This window comes from Osmia lignaria, chromosome 14 (assembly GCF_051020975.1).
Source record: "Osmia lignaria lignaria isolate PbOS001 chromosome 14, iyOsmLign1, whole genome shotgun sequence".
NCBI classification, from domain to species: Eukaryota; Metazoa; Arthropoda; class Insecta; order Hymenoptera; family Megachilidae; genus Osmia; species Osmia lignaria.
The window spans coordinates 9,148,602-9,172,753 of NC_135045.1; the positions used below are offsets into that span (position 1 = coordinate 9,148,602).

The following is a 24,152-nucleotide window of genomic DNA, read 5'->3' on the forward strand; positions in this document are numbered from 1 at the left end:
ATATCCAATCTTATTATTGGATCTGCAGTCGCTACGGTCTGTGAAGATGTCATGTGCCAGGACCGCCCCAATACGGACAGAGCGTAGGCAAGCAGGAAAGAAAGGGCGATCCACTCAACACTATACCGCAGTTCACCAGAGTCCATAACTGCGAAAATACCAGTTTTCGTTCTTCGCGCTTCTCCAGTGCGCATCTTCGCCCTGATTGGCGATACTCCCAAACGAAGTGGAAAGCGATTAGCAGAGAGCTCGCTGCGTTCCCCCACCATCTTCCAACCTGCGCGTCGCAGTTATAGACTCTGGTGAACTGCGGTATAGACATAACGGCTTCGCCCGCAAAACCTGTGGGGTCGTTAGGACTACTCATATTTAGATTTCTAGAAAAAGCATAGAAGCGACTCAAAACTGTATCTTTATGCTTGTCAGTCCGAGGTGTGGTGAAAGAGGGACTGGTAAAACAGGCATGATTGTCATACCGGCTGTGCTTATGTATCTGCAGACCTATAATAACCTGGGGGTGCCTGGGTCCCTCGAAAATACAGGCATGTCCAGTCCACTGATATGTATATTATCAGTGGTCCAGTCTTAAGATTCATGATTTGAGCGTTTAAAATGACGCCAATATCTGACAGTTGTGATAGGTTAGTGTATACATAAGACTTAATGCAAATGATGAATGATAAGATTAATAATTTGTTAAAGTAATTAATTAGAAAATTTTGATATGTTTATAGAATTATGCACGTCGTTTAATATATTGTAATTATGGAGGAAAAGACTCAAATGCAAGAGGATAATGACAACAGTAAGAAGTTTATATTTTATTTGTAAAAACTTCATTATAATAAAAAGGAAGTAGAATTTAATGTAATATAATAATTTCAGAAGATAACAATGCTGCCATTAAAAGTACAATTCCATTAATTAAAGATTTATTTCATGTGCATGGAAAAGTTGGTGAAGGGACTTTCAGTTCTGTGTTTTTAGCTACTTTAAAGTCTTCTGATGGTTCTAAAAAATTTGCATTAAAACATTTAGTTCCTACTCGACATCCAGAAAAGATTGAACGAGAATTACAATGTATGCAACAGATAGGGTAATAGAAATTTAAAGTATTAATTGTAATATAATTAAATATATACTATATGCATATAAACATACATATAAGATTTAAAATATAAGAAAAATTAATGAAATTCTTGTTTTAGAGGAAAAGATTATGTGGTTGGATTAGAATTATGTTTACGAAATTTTGAAACAGTAATTTTTGTAATGCCATATATGCGACATGATAAATTCTCGGTAAAATGCTTTTATATTCATATTTCAATTCATTCTAAATAATTTTAAACCAAAAATTTAATTGTTTATTAATAATTTTAAAAAGGAATATGTACAAGATTTGACTGTTCAGGAAACTAAAGATTATATGATAGCGTTATTGACTGCATTAAGAAGGGTTCATCAATTTAATATTATACATAGAGATGTGAAACCCAGTAATTTTTTATATGATCGGTGCAATAAAAGGTGAATATAAATAAATTATTATGGTACATAATATACATTTAATATATATTTTTATTTATTGACAGATACTTATTAGTTGATTTTGGATTAGCACAAGAATACATACCAGAAGAAAAACCTAAAAATCATAAATCGGCTAATTCTGCAGTACATTCGCTTAAGCGGAAACGATCAGACGAAGTATTAATTATTTACAGTAATACAATATATAATTCTACGAGACAATACTTATTATTTTGTCAAATATTTTTGTTTCTAGAACGATTTTAATTTTTCTCTAAGTAGTAGAAAAAAGGTTACTGGAGAGAAATGTTATTGTTTTGGAAAACCAAAAGTTTGTTCATTGTGTACATCAAGACCAGACCAGACGGCTCCAAGAGCGGGTACTCCAGGATTTCGTGCTCCTGAAGTTTTATTGAAGCATCTTTCACAAACACCAGCGATTGATATTTGGGCAAGTGGAGTAATGATGCTGTGCATTCTTAGTGGTACTCAACCATTTTTTCATTCTCCAGACGATTGTACAGCTTTAGCAGAAATAACAACTGTATTTGGATCTCAGAAGATGCAACAGTGTGCACACAAATTAGGTATAAAATGCAACTCTTTATTATGGTCATCTTGTAAGGCACTTCATTTTCTTTCTTTTCTTTTGTTTTATTTTAAAATTCTATTTATTTTTCATATTTTAAACGTTTTGTTTGCCAATTCAGGAAAAAAAATTATCTTTAGTGAAGATATACCAGGAATTGATATTGTGTCCTTATGTCAGAAATTACAAAAAAGAAATAAGAATTTATTAAATAATAGAAACCATAATTTTTACGAAAAGGTATTTTTTAATTTATCATTTATTTTTAAATGTCATTAAAAATTAAAACAACAAAATTATATAAATAACGATAATTAAAAGCATGTATTAAGTAATGTTTATTAAATGTCTTAAGGTATCATCAGGCGATCAATTTCCAAAAGAAGCTTATCACCTTTTATTAAGACTGTTGGATTTAGATTACAAAACACGTTTTACTGCAGATGAAGCTTTAAATCATCCATTTTTAAAATTGTAATGAAAATAACCCTAATCCTGGTTTTTAACAGATTAATGGGGAAAAGGTATATTAAAACAACATTGTACAAATTTACTGAAACAAATTGCACATTATGAAATTTGTATATACATATTCCTGTATACGGTCATATATAATACATAATTATTTATACAAAATAAATAGTTTAGGCCTTCAAACATTAAATAAATAATTTTATAATGTTATGTAACAATGTTGTATAATATAAAGTTGTTAATAAATGCAATATTTTTATAATTTAACTATATCTAAAACGAAAAATACTTCAATATTTAGTCTTTTAGTGATGCTATTTACTACGAAAGACAAGGCACTTTGTCGCGTAAAATATAATTATTGTTAAGTACATTTCACATTTCATAGAATACCTAACTTAGCATATACAGATATTTATTCAACATTTTCCAAAGTATTCGAATTTTCTGGTATCTGTTCATCATCTGCATTTTTCCTAATGAGCTCCCATTTTGTTGCAGCTTCTAATGCTTCGGCAGCTAGCTCCTTTACTTTTTTATTCTCTACAGTATCACTCTTTGTTAAAGCCATTAAAATTTCCATGATATCAGTTTCAATTAGTCTTGCCGCAACATCTTTCATGCTTTTAATCATATTATAAACAATTACAACTCCTCTATGTTGTAAATCAACATTTGGATTAGCAAGTAAATAACGTAACGATTCACACCAATCCTTCGAATCAAATATTTTTATACAAGATTTTACGCTGCATGATGTTAGCACTGCTAAGGCTCCTGCTGCTGCCATGCTTGTTTCTAAATCTTCATCCTCGCAGAGAATCACCAAATATTTAACTCTGTCGTTTTCTTGTTCATAATATTTTAAAGTGTCTTCGCACATCATTAAATTATTTATAACTTGAACGGATGCACGTTTCAACATTTCATGATCTTCATACATGTAAGTTTCAATTTTCTGGAAACCTCCTTCTTTCAAAATTCGTTTTCTAACACTATCATTAACACCAGCTAAATTACACAAAGCCATTAAAGCTTCGAAGTTTTCAAGCGCAGAACATTCTGGATTTAAAAGATTTATGAATGGCCGTACTACTTCCATTATTCTCTGCCCAGGAAATGCAACTTCTGGGTTTATCGTAATTCCTAAACGCGCAAGAGCTTGTGATGCTTGTTTCTTTCCTCTGTCTGTTCCATCTAAAGCTAATGGCAATAGTGCCTTTGCTCCACCTTGTTGAACGACGATTCCTCGTACTTCATGTTGACTGCAAATTGCATTGAAAACACGTGCTATTAGTTCCTTACTATTTTGACTTTCCGTTTTAGAAAGCGCAACCAACGCACTTGTTACCCCAGCTTTAGCTAGGGTGATTATTCTCTTGTTTACAAAGTCTACATCATCAAGTTCATGTTCTTCTGGTATATGATGTTTTGCAAATTTAGCCAATTCTATCATTTCTGGTATAAGTTCCTGTTTATCATAAGCGTTGCATAAATTTACTAATGTTGTAACAACACCATAAACTACAGACTGATCTCCGGTTTTAGCAACTTCAATCATTGCTTGAATCGCTTCTTTATCTTCAATTAATTTCTCTTTCACCTCAGCATCAAACGTGAGATAAGATAATCCTTCCACTGCCCATTTTCTCATATCCTTTTGTTTTTTAGGGTTAATTAAGAATCTTCTACAAGCTTCGGCTAATTTCTTTGTTGCGCCGTCGGCAAATGGTCTTATTGTGGCGTCTGTACCACCCGAACTACCTAACTTACACAATCCTACCAAAGCACGTACTTTAATCGAATCGTCTTTAGATTGATACAATTTCTTTAATATATTCACGCCTTGGTTTATAATCGCTGTTGCTTTATCTTTCTTTGATGCAGCAGCTACGATACATTCACAAGCAACCTTCTGTTGCAATATATCATCTGTACCGGCCATAACTAGTATCATTTCTAAAATACCTTCTTTGGCAATTACAGTGTTTCCAACATCCAGTGGACCAAGTAATAATGTTGTTATTGCAACTACAATGCGAACCTGTTTAAAAAGTATAATAAAAAAATGTATGATAAATATATCATTTTCATAATAGAATTTCTAATCAAATATTACATTACAAGTAATGTATCGTTTACCTTAGATTCTATATCTGGGGTAAGTAATTTGTCTTTAATGTATTCATCAATAGCATTTCTGAATTTCTCTTTTGCTGCATCATAATACATATTTTCATAAATTCTTGCCAAACAAACGCTGGTTACAGTTCTAGTAGATGGGGTGATGTCCATAGCAGATTCATATTTGTATTCTTCAAGCTCACTTGCTACTTCCATTAAACGTTGTAAACCACGAAGTTCGACCAAACGTTCTGCCCAATTTAATGCAGTATAATGAATATTGCGCATTATAAGTTCTATAATTGCATCTCTAGCTAATCCAGAAATTGTTCTACTCGTTATACTGTACAATAAACAGGATAAGATGGTATCAATTTCCTTATTATATTTCTCACATAATTCTTGATTTGGTTTTGAATCTGGTTTGTTATCCATTCCACTGTAACTATTGAGTACAGTCTGTAACATCATTTTAAATTCAGTTATGAATTTCTAAGTATGATAATAATAAATGTTTATATTCAGTAGATATACTGACCTGTAAACAGTACTGAGCAGCATTTACCCTTTCTAAAACTTTACTATTAATCATCTCTAAATACCAGGGTATACCTATATCTTTTATAATAATCTCAGTTATATTGATATTATCTTTACATAATTCTGCAATTATTCGAATAGCAATCGTTATTATTTCTTCATTCTTCTCAAGTTTAAGGGTCTTAGTTATTTGAGAAACAATTCCATCATTAAACATCACTTCTGCCCCTGCTCTTTCTCGGGCAAGAACAAGTAAATTGTTCATTGCTTGTTCTCGTTTTTCATTGTCTCCTTTCATTTCAAAAGCTATATTCATCATTTGGGATACCTACATAAATATGTAATCATGAATACAATTATTCCAATATTTTTCATGTACATTTTATAATTAATCCAATTAGATTATGTAATTAATATTGATATACAAACCTTGGCACTAACACGAGAGTTTTGTCTATATCTTTCTTGAACAATTTCATGCAGTCTCGCAGCAATAGGTTGAATTGCTTTATTACCAGGATCTGCTGAAATAATGTATCTTGCATCACGATATGCTTCCTCAAATCTTTCTAGTGCATCTAATGCCTGACATCTGCGAAACAATGCTTTAGGATCATTTGGACATATCTTAAGAGCCTCATCACAATCTTTAATTGCTTTATTATATTCTTCCTGTTTGAGATACGCAGCAGCACGATTCTTATAATATATTGCTTTCTCAGAATTATCTTCATTCGTAAGCTTCAGTGCATTTGTATAACAACTTAAAGCTTCCGACCAATTTGCTTTATTAAATTCCTCATTGCCTTTTTCCTTCCATTCACGTGCACTCAGGTTTGTTGTTTTTGTCATGATGGATTCTTTAACTGAAAAATTATTGTAATAAATCAATCCACATTGATCATGAGATAATCATAATCTTTATTTAACATTTAAATAAACAAAACTTAACAGGAGTATGAACAACTATAATAAAATACTTACTAAATAATGAATATGATATATTATATTAATTTTCTTAATGTATTGAAGATTTACACGCGAAGAGTTGAATTACCAGTTACTCCTTCGACAAACCGTAATGCGATACTGAGGCTGATGCCGCTTCCACATCGTATTAAAAAGACGAATAGAACTGTCCAGACGTTACTAGATTGTTGCAAGTTTATTTTAAACTGTTCGCCTCAGCGATCGGATAAAAATAAAACCTCTGCGCTAAAATGAGTTTGGACGTGATGGACTACTTTTAGTAAATACACATTATACATATATATATATGTGTTTATATACATGTTGTTTTCCAGCTTATAACAGTGACTACAGATACAAAAGAACCGAACATGCTTTTGTTCTCGAGGGTAACGATTTAGGGGGTCCCAGACACTCCCAGATGAGATTAGATCTGCATGCAGAGAGCACAGCCAGTATGATAATCGTGCCTGTTTTACCAGTCATTCTTTTACCGCACCTCAAACAGACATCTGGAAAGACCCAATTTTCACTCCCTTTGATTCTATTTTTTTTTTAAACCAGTCAAAAGCAACACAAAACTGAGCAATTATTATTATTGTAATTGTTTGACAAACTTGTATTCACTTCATGCATTTTGATAAATAAATCATTTGAAAAAAGCAATTGAGTTATTATTTAATTTACCCAATTTCATTTGTGAGTTATTTATTTAAGGTGATGCGAGCGTCGAAAACTTTACCAACAGATCCTAGAAAAATCCCTAGAACGTTTAACACAAATTACGTCGTCATTACTGAACAGAATGCAACAAAATTTGAGATTAAAGAATGGCGCGCTAGTCTTTATATTATCCAAATTGTCAAAAAGTTATAAAATATTGAAATATATGTCTGTCAACGGTGAAGAAAATGGCGGATCGGACTCACCTGCATCAATTTATTCGTAATATAAACATTTTTGCGAATCGTATGTCCAAATAGAGACCAGAGCGCCATTCTTTGGGGCGGATAGAACAAAACGAGTCCCCAAGGGATGATGTACTTATGTATATACCTACACAGATAGACGAAATTTGTGTTCTACGATTTGAGCATAAAACATTGAAAGAAGAAAATATAATAATATACCTAATCTCATTTCTACTTACTTGTGATCTGGGTGTACTTGGTTTGCCTGAGTTTGCATATCGTCATAATGGCATCCGGGGTGTCAGGGATCGCGAATGGTGACTCCTCGCTGCATACCGACATGATATCATCCTGGGGTAATTCTAATTTCCCTTCGGAGTTTATTTAATTTACTTTATTTATTTTTTCCGCTTATTAACAAGCTCATCAAAGAGGAATAAAATTTATGATTTTATCTCTCTTCTAAACCTCAGCCGACCACCCCATTCATTTATTATTTTATCCTTCCGTATGAGCCCCGCCTCACTTCTTCCAGTTACTTTATTATTTATTGTATCGTTCCTTATGGACTAAAGTCCATCCTTTTCAGTTATTAATTATTTTATTCTCCTTTATGGAATAAATCCACGCTTCCTAATTATTTATTATTTTATTTCTCTTTATGGGCCTCGCGAGGACCACCCTTCCCACTTTATCCTATTCCTACTCTTTATGGACCAAGGCTTCTCTTTGCAGTTATTTATTTTTTTCATTCTTTTCATGGACCTTGCAAGGACTATTCCCAAATCACTGTATCCTCATATCCTTTGTATGTCTGCACCCCTTACATCTCAGCACTTCTTATATCCCAACATTCCTTGTGTTCCTGCATTCCTTACATCCCTGCATCCCTTACATGCTTGTATCCCCTTACATCTCGTTCCAAATTTGGTTGCGATTTTTACCGCCAGAAGGCGCTGACCCGAGGTTCGAATTTTAGTTCGCATTTTTCCCGCTAGAGGGCCAAAATCTCGGCATGGTTTAGTTCCTTTTTTCGTCCCCAGGTGGCGCTGACTCGAGGTCGAGATTTTAGTTCGCGTTTTTCCAGCTAGGAGGCCAAAATCTCGGCATGGTTTAGTTCCTTTTTTCGCCCCCAGATGGCGCTGACCCGAGGTCGAGATTTTAGTTCGCGTTTTTCCCGCTAGGAGGCCAAAATCTCGGCATGGTTTAGTTCCTTTTTTCGCCCCCAGATGGCGCTGACTGGAGGTCGAGATTTTAGTTCACATTTTTGCCGCTAGAGGCGCTAAATTTGTTCGTAATTTAGTTCCTTTTTTCGCCACTAAGGGGCGCTGTTACTAACGCCGAAAGCGTCATTTCAAGGATGTAAAGGATACTGTGATGTAAGGAATGCAGTGACATAAGGACAGCAGAGATGTAAAGGAATCAAGGATATAACGGATGCACACGCGATTTAAAAAGATAAATACAGCAAATTAAATGAACGCAGAAAATAAAATAGGGGTATATGTATGGTTAGTATGAATTGCATTGAACTTGTCGCAGTGAAGTTGGCTACAAATTCACTAACGCATTCATGCCGCGTCGGTGAGTGAATGCGTGGCCAACTTTACTGCGACAAGTTCAATGCAACTCATTGTCAGCGTAGATCTGCACCCCTCGGCGGTCGCGATAAGACTGACTAGATTTGACCTCTCTTGCCTCTCTCCAGTCTCCAGGTCGTTCTTCGTCGAGCTGTTGACAATTGGGTACCGGTGCGCCCAATCAAGCATGACGTTCCGCTTCACCGGTTCCGGGGCTGGTTACATTTAACTATTTCTATCTGATATTTGTTAATATTTGTTTAATTATTATTTTATATTTTACAATTGTTTATTAATAAAATTATTGTTATATCTATTTAAATTGTTTATTTCTTTACATTTTCGCGTGGGTATATTGCAAAACTGTTTAATTATTCTATTAAAATTTATTTAATTACTATTTTTAATGTTATAATTGTTTATTAATCAAATTATTGTTATTTAAATTGTTTATTTGTATAACTTTCGCGCGTCAGTGACTGACAGTGACCGACACTCCGACACTCGTTTAGGTTCTGTTTCTTACTGCGGCCGCAATGTCACTACTTGAAGTTAAAGATGCTGCCACGTGTATTGTTAAATAGAGATTCAAATACACGTCAAGAACAGAGCGTGTTATCAGTAATTTAGAAACTTATATAACTTTTAAATCATCCAACTTCTGTGACTTATTTTTGGCTCATATTATTTTAGGTATAGGTGAATTTGTTTCGATTTGCAGATTTTTTAATTGAAGTAAGTAATATTATTCTATTTCTTCAAAATGAACATTTATAGAATTAACTAAAAGTACTTAAAGCTTTAATTATTGAGAAATTAATTTTTCACATGCAAAAAGTGACGATTTTAAATATATTTTAGTATGGCAAAAGAAGAAGGTTTTGCTACAAAAGCTATACATGCTGGACAAGATCCTTTGCAATGGATGCATTGTTCTGTAATACCTCCCATTATATTGTCCACTACTTTTCAACAGGATGCACCTGGAGAACATAGAGTAAGACTCTTTATTTTAAAACTACAAAGTTTTTTCAGTTATTTCTATAAAATAAAAAAAGAAAGTTTATTAATGAATTAAATCATAATATGATTTCTTATATTATTTTATATTTCAGGGGTTTGAATATGGTAGAAGTGGCAATCCTACAAGAAATGTTTTAGAAACATGTTTAGCTACCTTAGAAAATGGGAAATATGGATTTGTTTTTTCATCTGGTTTAGGTGCTAATACAGTATTATGTTCATTATTAAAAGCAGGAGATCATATTATATCTGGAGATGATATTTATGGTGGAACCAATCGTTTCTTTCAAAGATGTTTATCTTCACAAAGTATTACAGTATCTTTTGTTGATATGTCAGATGTAAATAATGTTATAGCCAATATAAAACCAAATACAAAGGTACACAAAAATGTTGGAATTTTACATAATGTTGTAAATAGACACGTACATTTATATCTTTTTTTTTTAGATGATTTGGTTGGAGACACCAACTAATCCTTTGCTTAAATTAATTGATATTAAAGCAGTTACTGAAACACTGAAGAAAAAAAATCCTGAGCTTATTATAGTGATAGACAATACTTTTCTCACATGTTATTATCAGGTGAATAATGCTTGCCATGCCTAATATAATTCAACATAATATATAAATTAGATACCTGATATATGTTTTATCGTAGAAACCATTAGAATTAGGAGCAGATATTGTTGTATATTCTTTGACCAAATATATGAATGGACATTCTGATATTATTATGGGTGCAGCAGTTACAAATAGGGATGATCTTGCAGAAAGAATTAAATTTTTACAAAATGGTAGTATTTTTAATTGTAGTGTAATTATAGTATACGCATAAAAATAATATATGTTTTTTAATTGGTTCAGCTATGGGCATTGTTCCGTCCCCTTTTGACTGTTTTATGGTTAATCGCAGTTTAAAAACTTTGGAACTAAGAATGCAACAGCATATGAAGAATGGGTTAGCAGTTGCAAAGTTTTTACAATCACATCCTCGCGTAGAACGAGTAATTCATCCATGTATGTATTTATATAAGTCAGGAACATTTTTCCTTGTGTTTTACATGCAATATATTTTTGTAAAATAATAATTGGATTATAGATCTTCCATCTCATCCACAACATGAACTTGCTCTTAAACAAAGTTCTGGTCATAGTGGAATGGTTTCTTTCTATCTTAAAGGTGATGCTACAAAATTTTTAAAATCACTTAAATTATTTACATTAGCTGAATCACTTGGTGGTTATGAGTCTCTTGCCGAATTACCGTAAGTAAATAATAATAATAATTTATCATGACATATGGTAAGTATGTTTTCTATTACTGATTTCTTAATTCTTTGCATAGATCCATCATGACTCACTCATCAATTCCTGCAGAAACTAGAGCAGTATTAGGTATTAGCGATCAGTTAATTCGTTTATCCGTTGGTCTTGAAACAGAACGGGATATCTTAGCTGATCTTGACCAAGCTTTGAATACTAGTTAATAGATACGTATGTTGGTATCATTAAACAAATTTTATTTATTGAAGCTATAAACCTTGTATGTACACAGAGTTATATAAAGCATGTATGTACATGCATATGTTTATTTATTAAAAGATTATTTACATCACTTTATTCTTTTTGTACAGTGTATTTTGTATTTAACCTAATGTTTTATGATTACGTTAATTTTATCGTCATATATATGCAATTAAAGCTATTTATCAAAAGATGCATCTAGGATGCAAAATTTATTTTCATCGTCTTACTTTAATTGAAAGTATAAATTATTATAATTAATAAAATACTGGATTGTAGAAATTAAAACTAAATTTGTTTTAGTTTTTCGTGGAATAATACACTTAATACAATAATTTATTCTCAGTAATTATAAATCCTTAATAACACTAATATAAAATTATTGTAAATTAACTTTCGAAGTGTATCGTAATTTTGCTTTGTTCAATCTATCATATTCTTGTGCTCGATTATACAATAATACTCCTGCTATTACCAAGGATGTTCCCATTGCAGATAAACCAGTCACAGGATTGTTAAACAACAGAACTGAAAGCCAAATTAATGAAGCTCTCTTTGCTGTATTAGCAACACTGTAACAAAAGATATTATTTATAATAACTAAATTTTAAATTTGAATAATTTGTGTAACTATATTTCGTCAGAATCAACAAAACACACCTATGTGTCACAGGACTGATGTAATCCATAAGTACATATGCAGTGATACTTTGAAAATGGAAAAACACTCCATTCAGGAGAAATGCTGTGAATAATTTAAAACTTAAAGAATGTTGAAGTGTTGTTAAATCTACCAATAAAATTGAAACTGGTACTTGTACCACGATTGATGCTATACTGGTATAAAATTGCAGCTCTGCAGGTCTGTAATTTTACAAACGTTATAAAAATATATAAAATAATATTAGGCAAGTTCAGCTCGTTCGCTGCCGACCACGCGATATTGTGGACTCGACCGTCAACGCTTAAACGTTGCGATTCACATTAATATGTATAATACTTACGTATACTTAAAATTATCACCGCTTATTAACATTTTGGAATATACATTTTGCAAACATTCTGTTACATTTGTAGCCATAGCAGCAATAAATCCCCTGAGATCAAAACTGATTTCATTTACTGAACATAGAGCAAGTCCACCCATTACCGGTATTAAAGATAAATTTACATATAACCCTGTATGTTCTCCTATAAAAAATAAAAAAAATATTAAAATTATTATATTTGATATATCAAGTTTTCTTAATAAACATTATACTAACTAAATTTTTAAATTAAAGTATATTTTACTATATAATACTTAAATGAATCACAGATGTAAATGTTTATAACAAATTTCATTATTAATACCAAATAGAATAGAATTATAAATTACATAAATTATTGATTCTTACCTAATAAATATCTGCTAATAAGGACGGTAAAAAGTGGAGCACTACTTTTAATAGTTTCTGTAAAACTCACTGCTACATAATTGAGTGACACTAATCCTAGTACTACAGTTGTAAATCTTGTACATCCTACCAATATCATATGCTTATAAAAACCTGCTGGCCTCATTAACCTAGGATTTGCTTTGTACATTCCGCATGGAAAATACATTTGTATAAATCCACAAACAGCTGTCATTAACATCTGACAAGCACCTACTCAAATAAATGAATATTTAGCATTACATACAAAAATTTACTAAATGTTAAAATCACAATCTTATATTCAAAGACCAACATATAAATTACATAAGCATTTTTTATAAATGATAGATATGTTTAAGGAATTACTAATGAATGAATAGGTTTATGTTAGTTTAATTACGGATATAAAATTTATTTACCCAAAATTGTAGGATCGCCTTCCATGTAAGATAATATGTATTTGTTCAAAAACAAAGTACATCCACTGAAGAAGTACCATAATGTTAAAAATAACAAAGCCCTGGGATAAAACAAGCCACCCTTTACTTCGCTTGTTAATACAAGTATTTCTTCACGGTCTTTACTGTTCTCTCCGTATTGTTTAGTTTGGCTATCGTGTATTAATGGTTGTTCTGTGTCGCGAGATGTTAGCGCATAATTTATTCGAACGGAATGATTTTCCATTACACTTTCTTTTTTACATAAAATATTATGACATTACGTACAACTTGACAAATGCTACTTTTCCGATGAGATCACATCTTCAGTACGTCCAGTTAACACAATGTTGACATTCGTGTGTTTTCTTCTAAGGTTAACTAGGTTATGTTCTCACAAGTTTTTAAATTCGTACCAAGAATTTTAGTGTCGGTACATCGGATAGTTCGAAAAACTACACAGTGGTTTTGTGTTAAAAGTGGTATACGATTTTCAGCTTGAGTAATCATAGTAACCTTATAGTTATCGCATCACGAAGCGATACGCGGTTCACTTACACTTGTGTCAATATATGTGTTAACTCATTTCATTCAATGTAATATTTTCAACACTTTACAATTAAAATATGATTTTTCATTTACCTTATTATTGTATTATTTTTAACAATGTATATTATCAAATGAAAATATATAAATTAAATTATAATTAATAAAAATTACTACAATCTATTCATTTTACATGCATATTTATACCGCAGTTCACCAGAGTCCATAACTGCGAAAAGACCAGTTTTCGTTCTTCGCGCTTCTCCAGTGCGCATCTTCGCCCTGATTGGCGATACTCCCAAACGAAGTAGAAAGCGATTAGCAGAGAGCTCGCTGCGTTCCCCCACCATCTTCCAACCTGCGCGTCACAGTTATGGACTCTGGTGAACTGCGGTATACATATATTTACATCAAGCTTTGTTTACTTATTATTATATCATAGTTCAGTAGATGGTGTATTTTCATCAGAGTTTTCTTGTACTGTTTCAAACTTTTTTGAGCAATATTTTTGAACAAAATCATTGTATGCTAAAAGTGCAACATTTCTTCCACTTATTGCACTCATTTCCATTGCACTAGCAACCCACTCAATAGCATTCACATGATAAAGTGCATTATGTAATTTAAAGCTTGCTTCATGAATTTTTGATGAATATTCAGGATATGCCTTCCAACTGATTTGTTGTACTTCTTTGATCTTAAAAAATATTGAATTACTTTCTCATGTAATGTAATACAATTTTATGTTACAATTTATATAAATATTACAAATTAATCTTACATTTGAAAACATTTCATTCATAATTTCTGATTTCAAAGGTTTGTTGCTGAAGATTTTCCAAACTCTGCTGTTTTTCATTGTACCTTCCACAGAATTCAGTCTTCCTAAAGCACTAATTATTGTTTTATTTGGATTACAACTTAGAATATTATCTATTTCTTCTTCTAAACCAAAGTAGTATGGTTTTAAATCTGCTTTAATAAATGTTGCTATAGTTTCATGATATTTTCCTGTACTATAAAAATCATTTTTTGGAAATCCTTCAAAAGTTATAGGAAATTCCTGATCATGGATAAGTGGAGTTGCAATAATTATAATATCATACACTGATTTCATTATCACAGTACTATCTGAAATAAATTTTTATCAACTTAATTATTGTTATATATTATTAATTATTATATTATTATTACCTTTATTGCTATAATGCACTTCATATAGATTTTTAGTACCATTTGTTAACATATTAACAACTTTTATGACATGTGAAGGTATAACATTTACATTTTTATTCCTATATATTAAGTGCTCAGGTACCTAAAACACAGAATATTGTTAATTATTGTATGAAAAGACATTTTTACATAATTTATATAGAAACCTTTTTGTTTCCTCCTCTGACAGACCACAAGTTGGAACCTGCTCCAGCTAAAGAAACAAATCCAACAAAACTATGAACATTTGTATCTTGGCCAAAATCTACTACCACTGTTGTTTTAACAATTTCATCAATTAATTTTTCTGAGTATCCCAAATTTAAAAGCTCATTCTTAATAGATATTTGTAAAATTCTTGGAAATTCAGCATTTATAGCCAACATAAGGCTAGAAATATTTATGAAAGAATATCCAGCATCCTGTAGATGGTATATTTTTTCAAACTTATTTAATATAGAACTTGTATATCTGTTTGAAATTAATAAAATATTATTGTGATATCTAATAAATATATATATTTTTACAGGTATATAATACTATAGAAAATGTATAATATACCTATTAAGGCTAAATAGCTGAGTACCATATTTATAAATTAATTTAGCCAAAGTTATTAATTCCCATTTACTTTCTTCAAATATAATTTCATTGCCATCCCAAATGCCTGCCCTTTGATTATTATTATTTGATCTAACATCTAAACCTAAATAAATAAAAATTAACTTATCATTGCAAACAATTAAAAAATATAAAAAGTTATAAAATTATATTAAATAAGATACCAAGTAATTTAACAAATTCTTGCATGTATTTATTTTGAGAATGTATAATTGAACCACCAGCTTCAAATTTGTTATCATCAATTTTTACAGTAGCTAAACGTCCCCCAATAGTATTTGCTTCGTATAAATCAATATTAACATTATTTTTAAATAATTCTGTAAGAAAATGTGAACTCGCTGCACCACCAATACCACCACCTATAATCGCTAAAAAAATTAAATTCACAAATTAAAAAAAAACAAAATCCACTGCATCGTTAGATGAAATAGTAAAGTAAATAATCATATTTCCATAAATACACTATTTCTTACATACCTACATTGGGGTTACATTCTTCAAAACATATTCCTCGTTTAAAGGTAAGTATAAATAGCAAAATTATACGTGGATCCATATTTTTTGCAGTAACTATAGTCCGTCCAACGAGACGAGTCAGTAAATGTGTGGCACCCTCGTCTCAGTCAGTCTCAAACACCACAGTCCATGGAGCCTGCTCTGCTGTCCGGCAGGCGACAGCACCACGAGCGGGAATGTGGTATTCACTGGTTCGGTAATAACGTGGATGATCCTTTAGGGTTTATAAAATATATATTTCTCTGTAGACCGTTACATTTGAACTATCGCTATTCAGTCTTTTTCTTTTGGACGTCCCTTAAACTATATCTTATACCTAGAAAGTAAACCTAATGTACCTAACTTAACCTAGTGTGTTCTTAACCTATATGTACATAGTCTATGGCTAAAAGGGGAATCGCCTACAGAAATGTGGCGGCCGTTGTCGATAAGGAAGATTGCAGCTGGCCGTTGTCGATGAGGAAGATTGCAGCTGATGTCGAATTCTCACCGCCACCTTTTCATAACTACGTTTATTGTTCATTTATTATTTTAAAAACAAATTGGAATAACTTTTGTAACTATTCATTCCTCAAAGATCAATTCAAACAAAAAGACGTATCCTCCTTTATATCAATATTTCCAAATATATATTTTCACAATTTAAGCATTAACCATTCATTTTAAATATGAAATAAGTCCTCCACAGAAACAAATCCTCGTACCGCGTGCGACCTTCTAGCATCTTGCGTACGCACCATTGTCAGCTTGAGACGCAAATCCGAACAATTGTAAACAAAACAGCTGCGCGGTGTTCATGCGCTGGATGTTACTATTGGCTGTCAAGGGTCGAGTTCAGTGCCAACTTTCGACGGTCTCTTGCCATGGGCCCTTTAGAAAAACAGGGGGGAACTTAGCATTTTTCAAATACGTACACCGCGATCACAGCAAAATTCCGTATATAGGGTACGCAAAAATTATTGGTCATGATTTTGGGAGATGACTTTACACCTGTTATTATTGTTCCAAAAGAAGTAGCTTCTTATTTTTTAGTATGCAGGGATCAATATACCGTGAGTCGACCCTGCTTCGCGCCCGAGTTTGTATCTCGTTAGATGGACATTGTAAATAGATCCAGCAAGACTAGACATGCCTTTGTTTTCAAAAGATTTTGAATTTGTGCTTTGAGAACGAACGCCGTCTGCTCTATCCTAGTATAAAAACGTGAAATACTTCGCACTGCAACAGTCTTAACCACCGTCTTAAGATCTCTGTTTAAAAACATGTCAATGTAATATTACGTACCTGGACATTAAATGATGGTAATCAACTAAATAATTTCACTTCACTTCAAGTTTCCGCATTCAGGAGTGGCGTATTTTAGGGACTTTACATCGGTTCCTTTTTGCCCACCGAAAATTATCAGCCACGCGCGTATACGCGCCATTTTTCAAATCTCTTCTCAATTCGCGCTGTACATACGTTACTTCACACATTCGCCGTACTTTTTCTTCTGTTTCTTATCCTTATTTTTACTTCATACTGCCTCGCTCGCTCTATTACAACCCCCTTTTAGTCGCCTCTTACGACAGGCAGGGGATACCATGGCCGTATTCTGATCCCCCCGAGCCACAGGGGGTTCAACTGAATAATATAATTAACTGAAAATTTAAACAAAAATTTTTCCGCGGAAACAACGCTCCCTGGCGGTAAAAAAGGAACTAAATTTATACAAAATCGCTGGGCCTCTAGCGGCAAAAATGTGAACTAAAATTTTCACGTGCGGTAAATAAGAGACGCAGGAATATAAGGGATATAGGGTTGAGCCCCGTTAGACCCCCAGAGACAAAATACAATAACTGGGAAGGGTGAGCCGAGGCCCATGAAGAGGGTTGCCGCAAGGCTCCATACTTCTTTCCATACTTTATATTGTATGGTAAAGTCTATCTTATACGTTCTTTGTCTATGAGTGAAAGTATTAATTTTCGAATGGTTTTGGATGGAAACGTAATGTTCATTCCTTCATGACAGTGTATCAAATCAGGAGAATTAAGCGAAATTTTCCTTAATAAAATTATATTTAATTTATAAAAATTATAGAAATCATTAATATAAGATTAATATTAAGATTATCAATGCGATAAAAATTTATTTTCAACTGTGTTAGTAATTTTATATACATATATATAATAAAATCTGAAACGCCACTGCACGTTAATTTTATCATGAATACATAATTAATGTTTGTTCATGAAATGCGTATTAAACGATACGTCAGTACAAGTGTTTAATTATAAATTTTACTTGCAATTGAAGTTTACTTTTAAATTAAGATAACCATTGTGACAAAGTATTGTTTGTACACCCAAACATAAAAGCGATAATCAATAAAAAGATGATTAAGTTTTTGGTATATTTAAATATCTATTTTATAAATAATAATATTTTAATTGTAATAAAAGTATTTAAAATATTGTCTTTATTTTCAGTTAACTTTTAGCGTTGGAGTTTATGCTGGTATATACATAAGTCAGAATTATGAGGTACGTTAGATAATTTATCATTTGTGACTGAATCAAATGTAAGGTGAAGTACTTATATTTATATCTAATAATACCATAAATTTGTTTTAAATTTATTTCAGGTACCTCGAGTAGATGAACCAGCTAAAATAATAGAACGAATAAAGAAATTTGCAGATGAATACAAAAAGAAATAATAATTAATAATAATTTATTTTATGATTTAACATAATATATTATGCATATGTGTATATAAATATGTAATACAATCCTTTCAATTTTTAATAAATCATTTTGTGTAATATGTGAATGTGTTTGTAATTTATGCATAAAGTAGGGTGTACATAAATGTACAATCATTATTTATTTCCAGTGTATATATATTTAATTTAACTATATCTTACGTCATACATAAATAAATCCACCACCAGAGTATTCCAACCTTGCTTGTGGTTCCACAAATGCTAACCAGTCAGATGCATGTGTTGGAAGCAACCCCATGGATTGACATTTATATAGTGCTAATGCAATATTTACTAATTGTCCCAAAAAATATACAAACTTTTGTCCAAAAGCATGAGTTCCTTCTATTACTTTAAATGCTGAAAAAATCAATTGAACCAGTTATTTATATACATTTATTTAGTTCTCTTATCTTTGTAAAGAAATTCACATTTACATATTTACAAATATAAATAATAATATTGTACATACTTTGTTGAAGAACAAATAATGCTTTTACTGGCCTGATGATTAGCATACCAACCATCATAATTGGAAATATTGATATGGAATTACCAGCCATATACATTATAAACAAATTCATTGGAACTTGTTTAAGGGGACCTAAAGCTAGATCCCATGATTTTTTAATTATTAAATGATTAGAATCTGTTTCTCTAATGGAATCTGCAGCATGAAATAAAGCAACGGCTGGTGTATAACCTGGTGGAGAAGCAATATCCACATTTTTTTCTTGCTTATTTCTGCAAAATATCATAATTATTACAGTCAGACTTTTTGTAATTAAAGATTCAGTTGCAATAAGTACAAGTAATAAGTAAAGATCTTTAGAAAATATTTCTATAGATAAACAAATATAGTATAACCTATAAATATCTTTTATTTATTCAAAAATGTTTATAAAATCATTCAGAAATAAAACTTTTTATGGATATGTTTAGCTTCTATAAATCACAAAATACATTATAAATTTAAGAGAAAATAATACAATTCAATATATTTTAATAAATCACTCTAATTAATAAACTAAGAATTAAGTAAATTAAGAATTAAAGTTACTGACTTGTGAGCAAAATCCAAAGCCCATTTTGACCGTTTTGTATTTTGCTTAACTGCTGTCATTATTGTATAATCTGATTTACACTTATAATATTGTTATTATGCTTTTCTACGCTATGACAGATACATGAACACGCACTTACAATCGTTGTGTTTCGTATTAACTAAATATATATATATATGTATACCGTAGTTCACCAGAGTCCATAACTGCGACGCGCAGGTTGGAAGATGGTGGGGGAACGCAGCGAGCTCTCTGCTAATCGCTTTCCACTTCGTTTGGGAGTATCGCCAATCAGAGCGAAGATGCGCACTGGAGAAGCGCGAAGAACGAAAATTGGTCTTTTCGCAGTTATGGACTCTGGTGAACTGCGGTATACATATATACATATAGTCACTTCAATGATTTGAATATTGCTGTAGCCGTGGAAGAATATAAATGAATCGATACATTTTTTATATTGAATATAAAATATATGTTATTTATTTATTTATTTATTTATCTATCTTGCAATGGCAAAATATTGTGTAAAGAATCGAAAAGAACTTTTGGATGAAATTAATGAAAACAGAAATTCTGTTAATAAAAAATCTGTAAGATTTGTTTTATTTCAAATCAATATAATATTCTATATCATTATTTAAATGAAATTGAAAAAAATGTAATAAATTATATTAAATATTTAATTTGTTTTCATAAGTGATTCCAATGATATTTTATTTTTATATATAACATATATTACTTATTTCTTTAATTTTACAATTTATTATTTTTAGAAACATGGTGAAACTTCAACATACAATATTAAGGAATGTTTTGAAGAATATTCTTTAGAAGACAAAGTTGAAACTTTAAAAAGTATACTCTCTCATAATGGAAAGCTTAAACAAAATGAACCATCAAATATAAATAATATATTACATATTAAGAAACCAATTGGTGTAAGATTTTAATGCTTTACAATTAACTTTTTTTCAAAATTATAGTTTTCAAATCATCTCTTTTATCTATGGTTGCTGCTTTCTAATGAATTTTAAAAATTATCTCAGGTAAAAGAATGCTTGCAAGCAAATCAAGAAACACCATTTCAAACACTTATCTTTGAGCTAAAAAATACTGTAATGAATAGTTATTGGAATAAAGAAGTTGGAAAAACATGTTATCAAGTTCCAAACCTTCCTGTTGGTATGAATCCACTGGAAACAACTTTTGGGAAAAGAATTGAGCCTGGTAAATGCATTCAGTTATAATCAATTTATAATATCACTCTAAAATCTGATATGTGTTTACTTGTTTATTATATGTCTTCTAAATTTCATACTACGTACTAAATAGTTTCTATTAATTATTTAGGAGAGACTGTGGCTAAAATTTTGCATGAAAAAATGAATAAAAATAATATATTAGAGAAAGATATTGTAGAGATGTATAAAAAAAGTCACAATAGTTACCTGCCTGCAGAGCAAATCAAAAGACAGTATGAAATAGGATAATAAATTATAATTTATAACCATTGTGGTGGTTATTACTTTGTATTATGTAAAAATATAAATTACATTTTTAGTTATAAGTCACCATTTAATGAGAATTTATACTTTGGAAAACCAATTAATATTAGAGCTAAAGGTACAGGAGTGAAGAAACTCTTAAAATGGATTGATGTTGATACCCATACAATTATTGATCCTAAGTTTTCAGATTTTAAAGAACATTCTAATGTCGAAGAAGTAAGGTAAAAAATACCAGCAACAGAATTTATATAAATAAATTATAATTCAAATATTAAAATATTACAATTTTATTTTCTTTCGCTGATTATTAGAGTCGAAGTTCTTATTTAAATCAAAATTCGCGATCGTTAAAGAACTATCGCTTCAAAAGTAGCACCACAATATAAATATACATTTTTTAAATTTTCATGTTCTTAAATCACTTTCTTTTAAGTATTATTTTTTCAGTAATTTAAACAACACACCTGTATGTACAAACATGGAACATGATACAAATAAAAGAACAGATAAAGAAGAAATAAGAAATGTCTTCAACGAATGTTCTCTAAATGATGAAACAATAAAGCAGTATAATTATTTGCAGTATATAAATAACTTACGTCTAAAACTTAAAAAGCGCATTCCAGAAATTCAATTTGTAGATATTTTTGAAGACTTACTTTATTTTGATAAAGTAACATCTTAATTTAATTCCTCTGTATTAAAAATATATTACAAATATTACATGCTTATAGGATTATATAGAAATATTGCCAGCAGATAAAATTTTCCCGATTTTAGCGAAATATAAAATATACGTAAATGAAGTACTTTTAATGCCATTATTGGATCTTCTTCAAATACGCAAAGGAAAAACAGTTAATTACAGAGCATTATTGAATCTTTTAAATTGGAGATATGATTTTCCTACATTACCAAAAATAGAAAGTAATATTTTTTAATAATCTTGTATTTTTTTTCTGATACTTTTTCACTACAACAATATCAGCTGTATATTTCTATACTTAAAATTATATAATTAAAATTATTTCAGAATTACCTTTAGACTGCCAATATTATAATACTACATATAATGAAACAATAGGGAATTTACAAGAAATAAATACTACAAGTTAGTATATTTTCTAACATACATTATTCTATTATATATATAAAATTGTACTATTTTTTATTCAATTATTTATACACCTTTGAAGAAAGTGACATCCTTGAAAATCATTTTATATACTACAAAATGTATTATTCCAAATTTTGCAAAGTAGATCAATATATTATGAATAAAAAGTTTTGTATTCTTATAGGTATTTCTGCAGCTGGAATTTCATCTAAAAATATGGAAGATAATAAAACTACTGCTTATAGTCTAATATTTCCAAATATTTTCACAAGATATGGTCTTAGTCAACTAGATCTCTCCAAAGTACATATTTTAAAAAACATTAATTTATTTAGATGTGTTATTTGGTATTAATTGTTTATAGCCTCGGAGTAAAGAAGAAGTAAAAAGCATTTTTGAAAATATTGAAATTCAATTTCCTAACAATAGTTTTGATTTGCTTTGGGAAGAAGGTTTAAAAAAAAGTGGTGAGAACAATCTATCTATAGAAGCTTTCAATAACTTATTTGATCAATATAACTATTGAATTAACAAAAAAAGTATTTATACCTATAAACTATCATTAAAAATTACTGTGAATTATCAATTTATTAACAATGCCTGCATATTTGTTCCAGTTATATTTAAATATTTTTATTAAAATAATTTCAATTTTCCTGATAATTTCTCAAGTTAATGATATATTATAATTGTACATTGGAGAAAAAAAAATCTTTCCATCTTAGAGATTATTGAATTATGTATTAAATATATATAAATTTTATAATAAAAACTCATACTAAGTTGATATACATATATGTACAAATGTTTTTTATTTAATCTTGAGGTTTTAAAAATTTTGGTTTTTTTACTACTGGTTCAAATTCATTATTACTTTCTTTTGACAATTTATAATTATGTTCAGTTGTTATCTTTTTCTTATACCCTTTCCAATCTTGTGTCATTTGTGCATCTGAAATATCTGTTTCTTTACTTGTTTCTTCTAAAGTTTTATGATTCTCTTTTTCTTCCATTAGTTTTTCTATTTTTAGATTCATTCCTTGAAAACTTACCCTACCTTCAATTAATTTTTCACAGAAGGTATAACTAGGTTCAATGATGAATCTTTCTCTGAAATAAAAAGTAAATAGAGAATTTTTATTTAATACTTTGATTTTGTTTATACTTACATTATTTAAACTAGTGTAGTATATAGACATTAAACAGCAATACATTGCTGGGACGTTTAATATCAAATTTTACAGCTTAACTGTTACAAATTTATTTCAGAAAATAATATTTAAAATACTATTTATATTTAAAAAATTAAAAGGAACTTACGATTCTTGTTTCATACGTTTTGTTAATTCATTTCCAAAATATTCTTCACCTTCTTCTTGAAACTGTTCTTTTTCTATTTTTTCTTTAGTTCGTTTCATAAACTGTTAATAAAAATGATATTTAAATTAATGAAATAAAACATTTTATATGTAATTTTTAACAATAATGTAAATAATGATAAACAGTTAACCTCTACAACTTACTTTCATTTCTAATATACTTTTCGACAACTTTGCCTTATTTGTATTCATTTTTGTATTTTATGATAAAATTCTAGACTACAAATATTATAATTTAGGATTATGTTGATTACATTCAACTGAAAATACATGTGATATTTTCTTGTTGTAAATGTCACTTTCTGCAATGACTAC

The 24,152-nt window shown here is 30.3% G+C and overlaps 9 protein-coding genes across 20 annotated transcripts; 4 read left to right on the forward strand and 5 right to left on the reverse strand.

Moving 5' to 3' along the window:
• Positions 1-116: 116 nt before the first annotated feature.
• LOC117605729 (cell division cycle 7-related protein kinase) lies at positions 117-2,777 on the forward strand. Of its 2 annotated transcripts, XM_034327383.2 has the most exons (9): positions 118-641; positions 735-805; positions 886-1,096; positions 1,209-1,302; positions 1,388-1,530; positions 1,596-1,710; positions 1,790-2,120; positions 2,244-2,362; positions 2,478-2,775. In XM_034327383.2, exons 2-9 carry the CDS (start codon positions 766-768, stop codon positions 2,598-2,600), a joined length of 1,176 nt encoding a protein of 391 aa, XP_034183274.1. In that variant the 5' UTR covers positions 118-641; positions 735-765; the 3' UTR covers positions 2,601-2,775. The 2 variants fall into 2 exon arrangements, with proteins under 2 accessions (XP_034183275.1, XP_034183274.1); XM_034327384.2 differs by lacking the exon at positions 2,244-2,362 and having other exon boundaries at positions 117-641; positions 2,478-2,777.
• Positions 2,778-2,830: 53 nt separating this feature from the next.
• Positions 2,831-8,669, reverse strand: unc-45 (unc-45 myosin chaperone). 10 transcript variants are annotated; one of them, XM_034327377.2, is made up of 8 exons: positions 7,380-8,667; positions 7,159-7,285; positions 6,917-6,992; positions 6,245-6,475; positions 5,690-6,126; positions 5,259-5,588; positions 4,739-5,179; positions 2,853-4,640 (listed from the first exon to the last, which is right to left on the reverse strand). In XM_034327377.2, exons 5-8 carry the CDS (start codon positions 6,110-6,112, stop codon positions 3,012-3,014), a joined length of 2,823 nt encoding a protein of 940 aa, XP_034183268.1. In that variant the 5' UTR covers positions 6,113-6,126; positions 6,245-6,475; positions 6,917-6,992; positions 7,159-7,285; positions 7,380-8,667; the 3' UTR covers positions 2,853-3,011. The 10 variants fall into 10 exon arrangements, with proteins under 10 accessions (XP_076548398.1, XP_034183264.1, XP_034183268.1 ...); XM_076692280.1 differs by having other exon boundaries at positions 6,245-6,741; XM_076692282.1 differs by adding an exon at positions 6,551-6,741 and having other exon boundaries at positions 6,917-7,285.
• A 405-nt stretch (positions 8,670-9,074) lies between these two features.
• Positions 9,075-11,361, forward strand: Cth (Cystathionine gamma-lyase). Its single transcript, XM_034327386.2, has 9 exons — positions 9,075-9,341; positions 9,414-9,455; positions 9,582-9,717; positions 9,836-10,123; positions 10,194-10,328; positions 10,405-10,540; positions 10,611-10,763; positions 10,846-11,011; positions 11,092-11,361. The coding sequence occupies exons 3-9, from the start codon at positions 9,583-9,585 to the stop codon at positions 11,231-11,233; spliced, it is 1,155 nt and encodes a 384-aa protein (XP_034183277.1). The 5' UTR covers positions 9,075-9,341; positions 9,414-9,455; position 9,582; the 3' UTR covers positions 11,234-11,361.
• A 124-nt stretch (positions 11,362-11,485) lies between these two features.
• Positions 11,486-13,372, reverse strand: LOC117605731 (solute carrier family 35 member E2A). The gene is made up of 5 exons (XM_034327387.2): positions 13,108-13,372; positions 12,668-12,919; positions 12,275-12,461; positions 11,931-12,134; positions 11,486-11,842 (listed from the first exon to the last, which is right to left on the reverse strand). Exons 1-5 carry the CDS (start codon positions 13,370-13,372, stop codon positions 11,650-11,652), a joined length of 1,101 nt encoding a protein of 366 aa, XP_034183278.1. The 3' UTR covers positions 11,486-11,649.
• A 735-nt stretch (positions 13,373-14,107) lies between these two features.
• Positions 14,108-16,354, reverse strand: LOC117605728 (prenylcysteine oxidase 1). 2 transcript variants are annotated; one of them, XM_034327381.2, is made up of 7 exons: positions 15,992-16,354; positions 15,672-15,878; positions 15,448-15,592; positions 15,054-15,357; positions 14,866-14,989; positions 14,453-14,802; positions 14,108-14,368 (listed from the first exon to the last, which is right to left on the reverse strand). In XM_034327381.2, the coding sequence occupies exons 2-7, from the start codon at positions 15,694-15,696 to the stop codon at positions 14,108-14,110; spliced, it is 1,209 nt and encodes a 402-aa protein (XP_034183272.2). In that variant the 5' UTR covers positions 15,697-15,878; positions 15,992-16,354. The 2 variants fall into 2 exon arrangements, with proteins under 2 accessions (XP_034183272.2, XP_034183271.2); XM_034327380.2 differs by having other exon boundaries at positions 15,988-16,352.
• Positions 16,355-17,784: 1,430 nt separating this feature from the next.
• Positions 17,785-18,833, forward strand: LOC117605612 (uncharacterized). Its single transcript, XM_034327137.2, has 3 exons — positions 17,785-17,941; positions 18,495-18,548; positions 18,650-18,833. Exons 1-3 carry the CDS (start codon positions 17,888-17,890, stop codon positions 18,722-18,724), a joined length of 183 nt encoding a protein of 60 aa, XP_034183028.1. The 5' UTR covers positions 17,785-17,887; the 3' UTR covers positions 18,725-18,833.
• EMC4 (ER membrane protein complex subunit 4) lies at positions 18,722-20,033 on the reverse strand. Its single transcript, XM_034327135.2, has 3 exons — positions 19,834-20,033; positions 19,242-19,513; positions 18,722-19,129 (listed from the first exon to the last, which is right to left on the reverse strand). The coding sequence occupies exons 1-3, from the start codon at positions 19,890-19,892 to the stop codon at positions 18,933-18,935; spliced, it is 528 nt and encodes a 175-aa protein (XP_034183026.1). The 5' UTR covers positions 19,893-20,033; the 3' UTR covers positions 18,722-18,932.
• A 186-nt stretch (positions 20,034-20,219) lies between these two features.
• LOC117605609 (EF-hand domain-containing family member B) lies at positions 20,220-23,067 on the forward strand. Its single transcript, XM_034327134.2, has 10 exons — positions 20,220-20,423; positions 20,607-20,771; positions 20,880-21,060; positions 21,184-21,307; positions 21,395-21,562; positions 21,789-22,014; positions 22,076-22,268; positions 22,375-22,452; positions 22,643-22,761; positions 22,823-23,067. The coding sequence occupies exons 1-10, from the start codon at positions 20,343-20,345 to the stop codon at positions 22,982-22,984; spliced, it is 1,497 nt and encodes a 498-aa protein (XP_034183025.1). The 5' UTR covers positions 20,220-20,342; the 3' UTR covers positions 22,985-23,067.
• Mpp6 (M-phase phosphoprotein 6) lies at positions 23,044-24,122 on the reverse strand. Its single transcript, XM_034327370.2, has 3 exons — positions 23,982-24,122; positions 23,779-23,879; positions 23,044-23,568 (listed from the first exon to the last, which is right to left on the reverse strand). The coding sequence occupies exons 1-3, from the start codon at positions 24,027-24,029 to the stop codon at positions 23,274-23,276; spliced, it is 444 nt and encodes a 147-aa protein (XP_034183261.1). The 5' UTR covers positions 24,030-24,122; the 3' UTR covers positions 23,044-23,273.
• Positions 24,123-24,152: the final 30 nt, after the last annotated feature.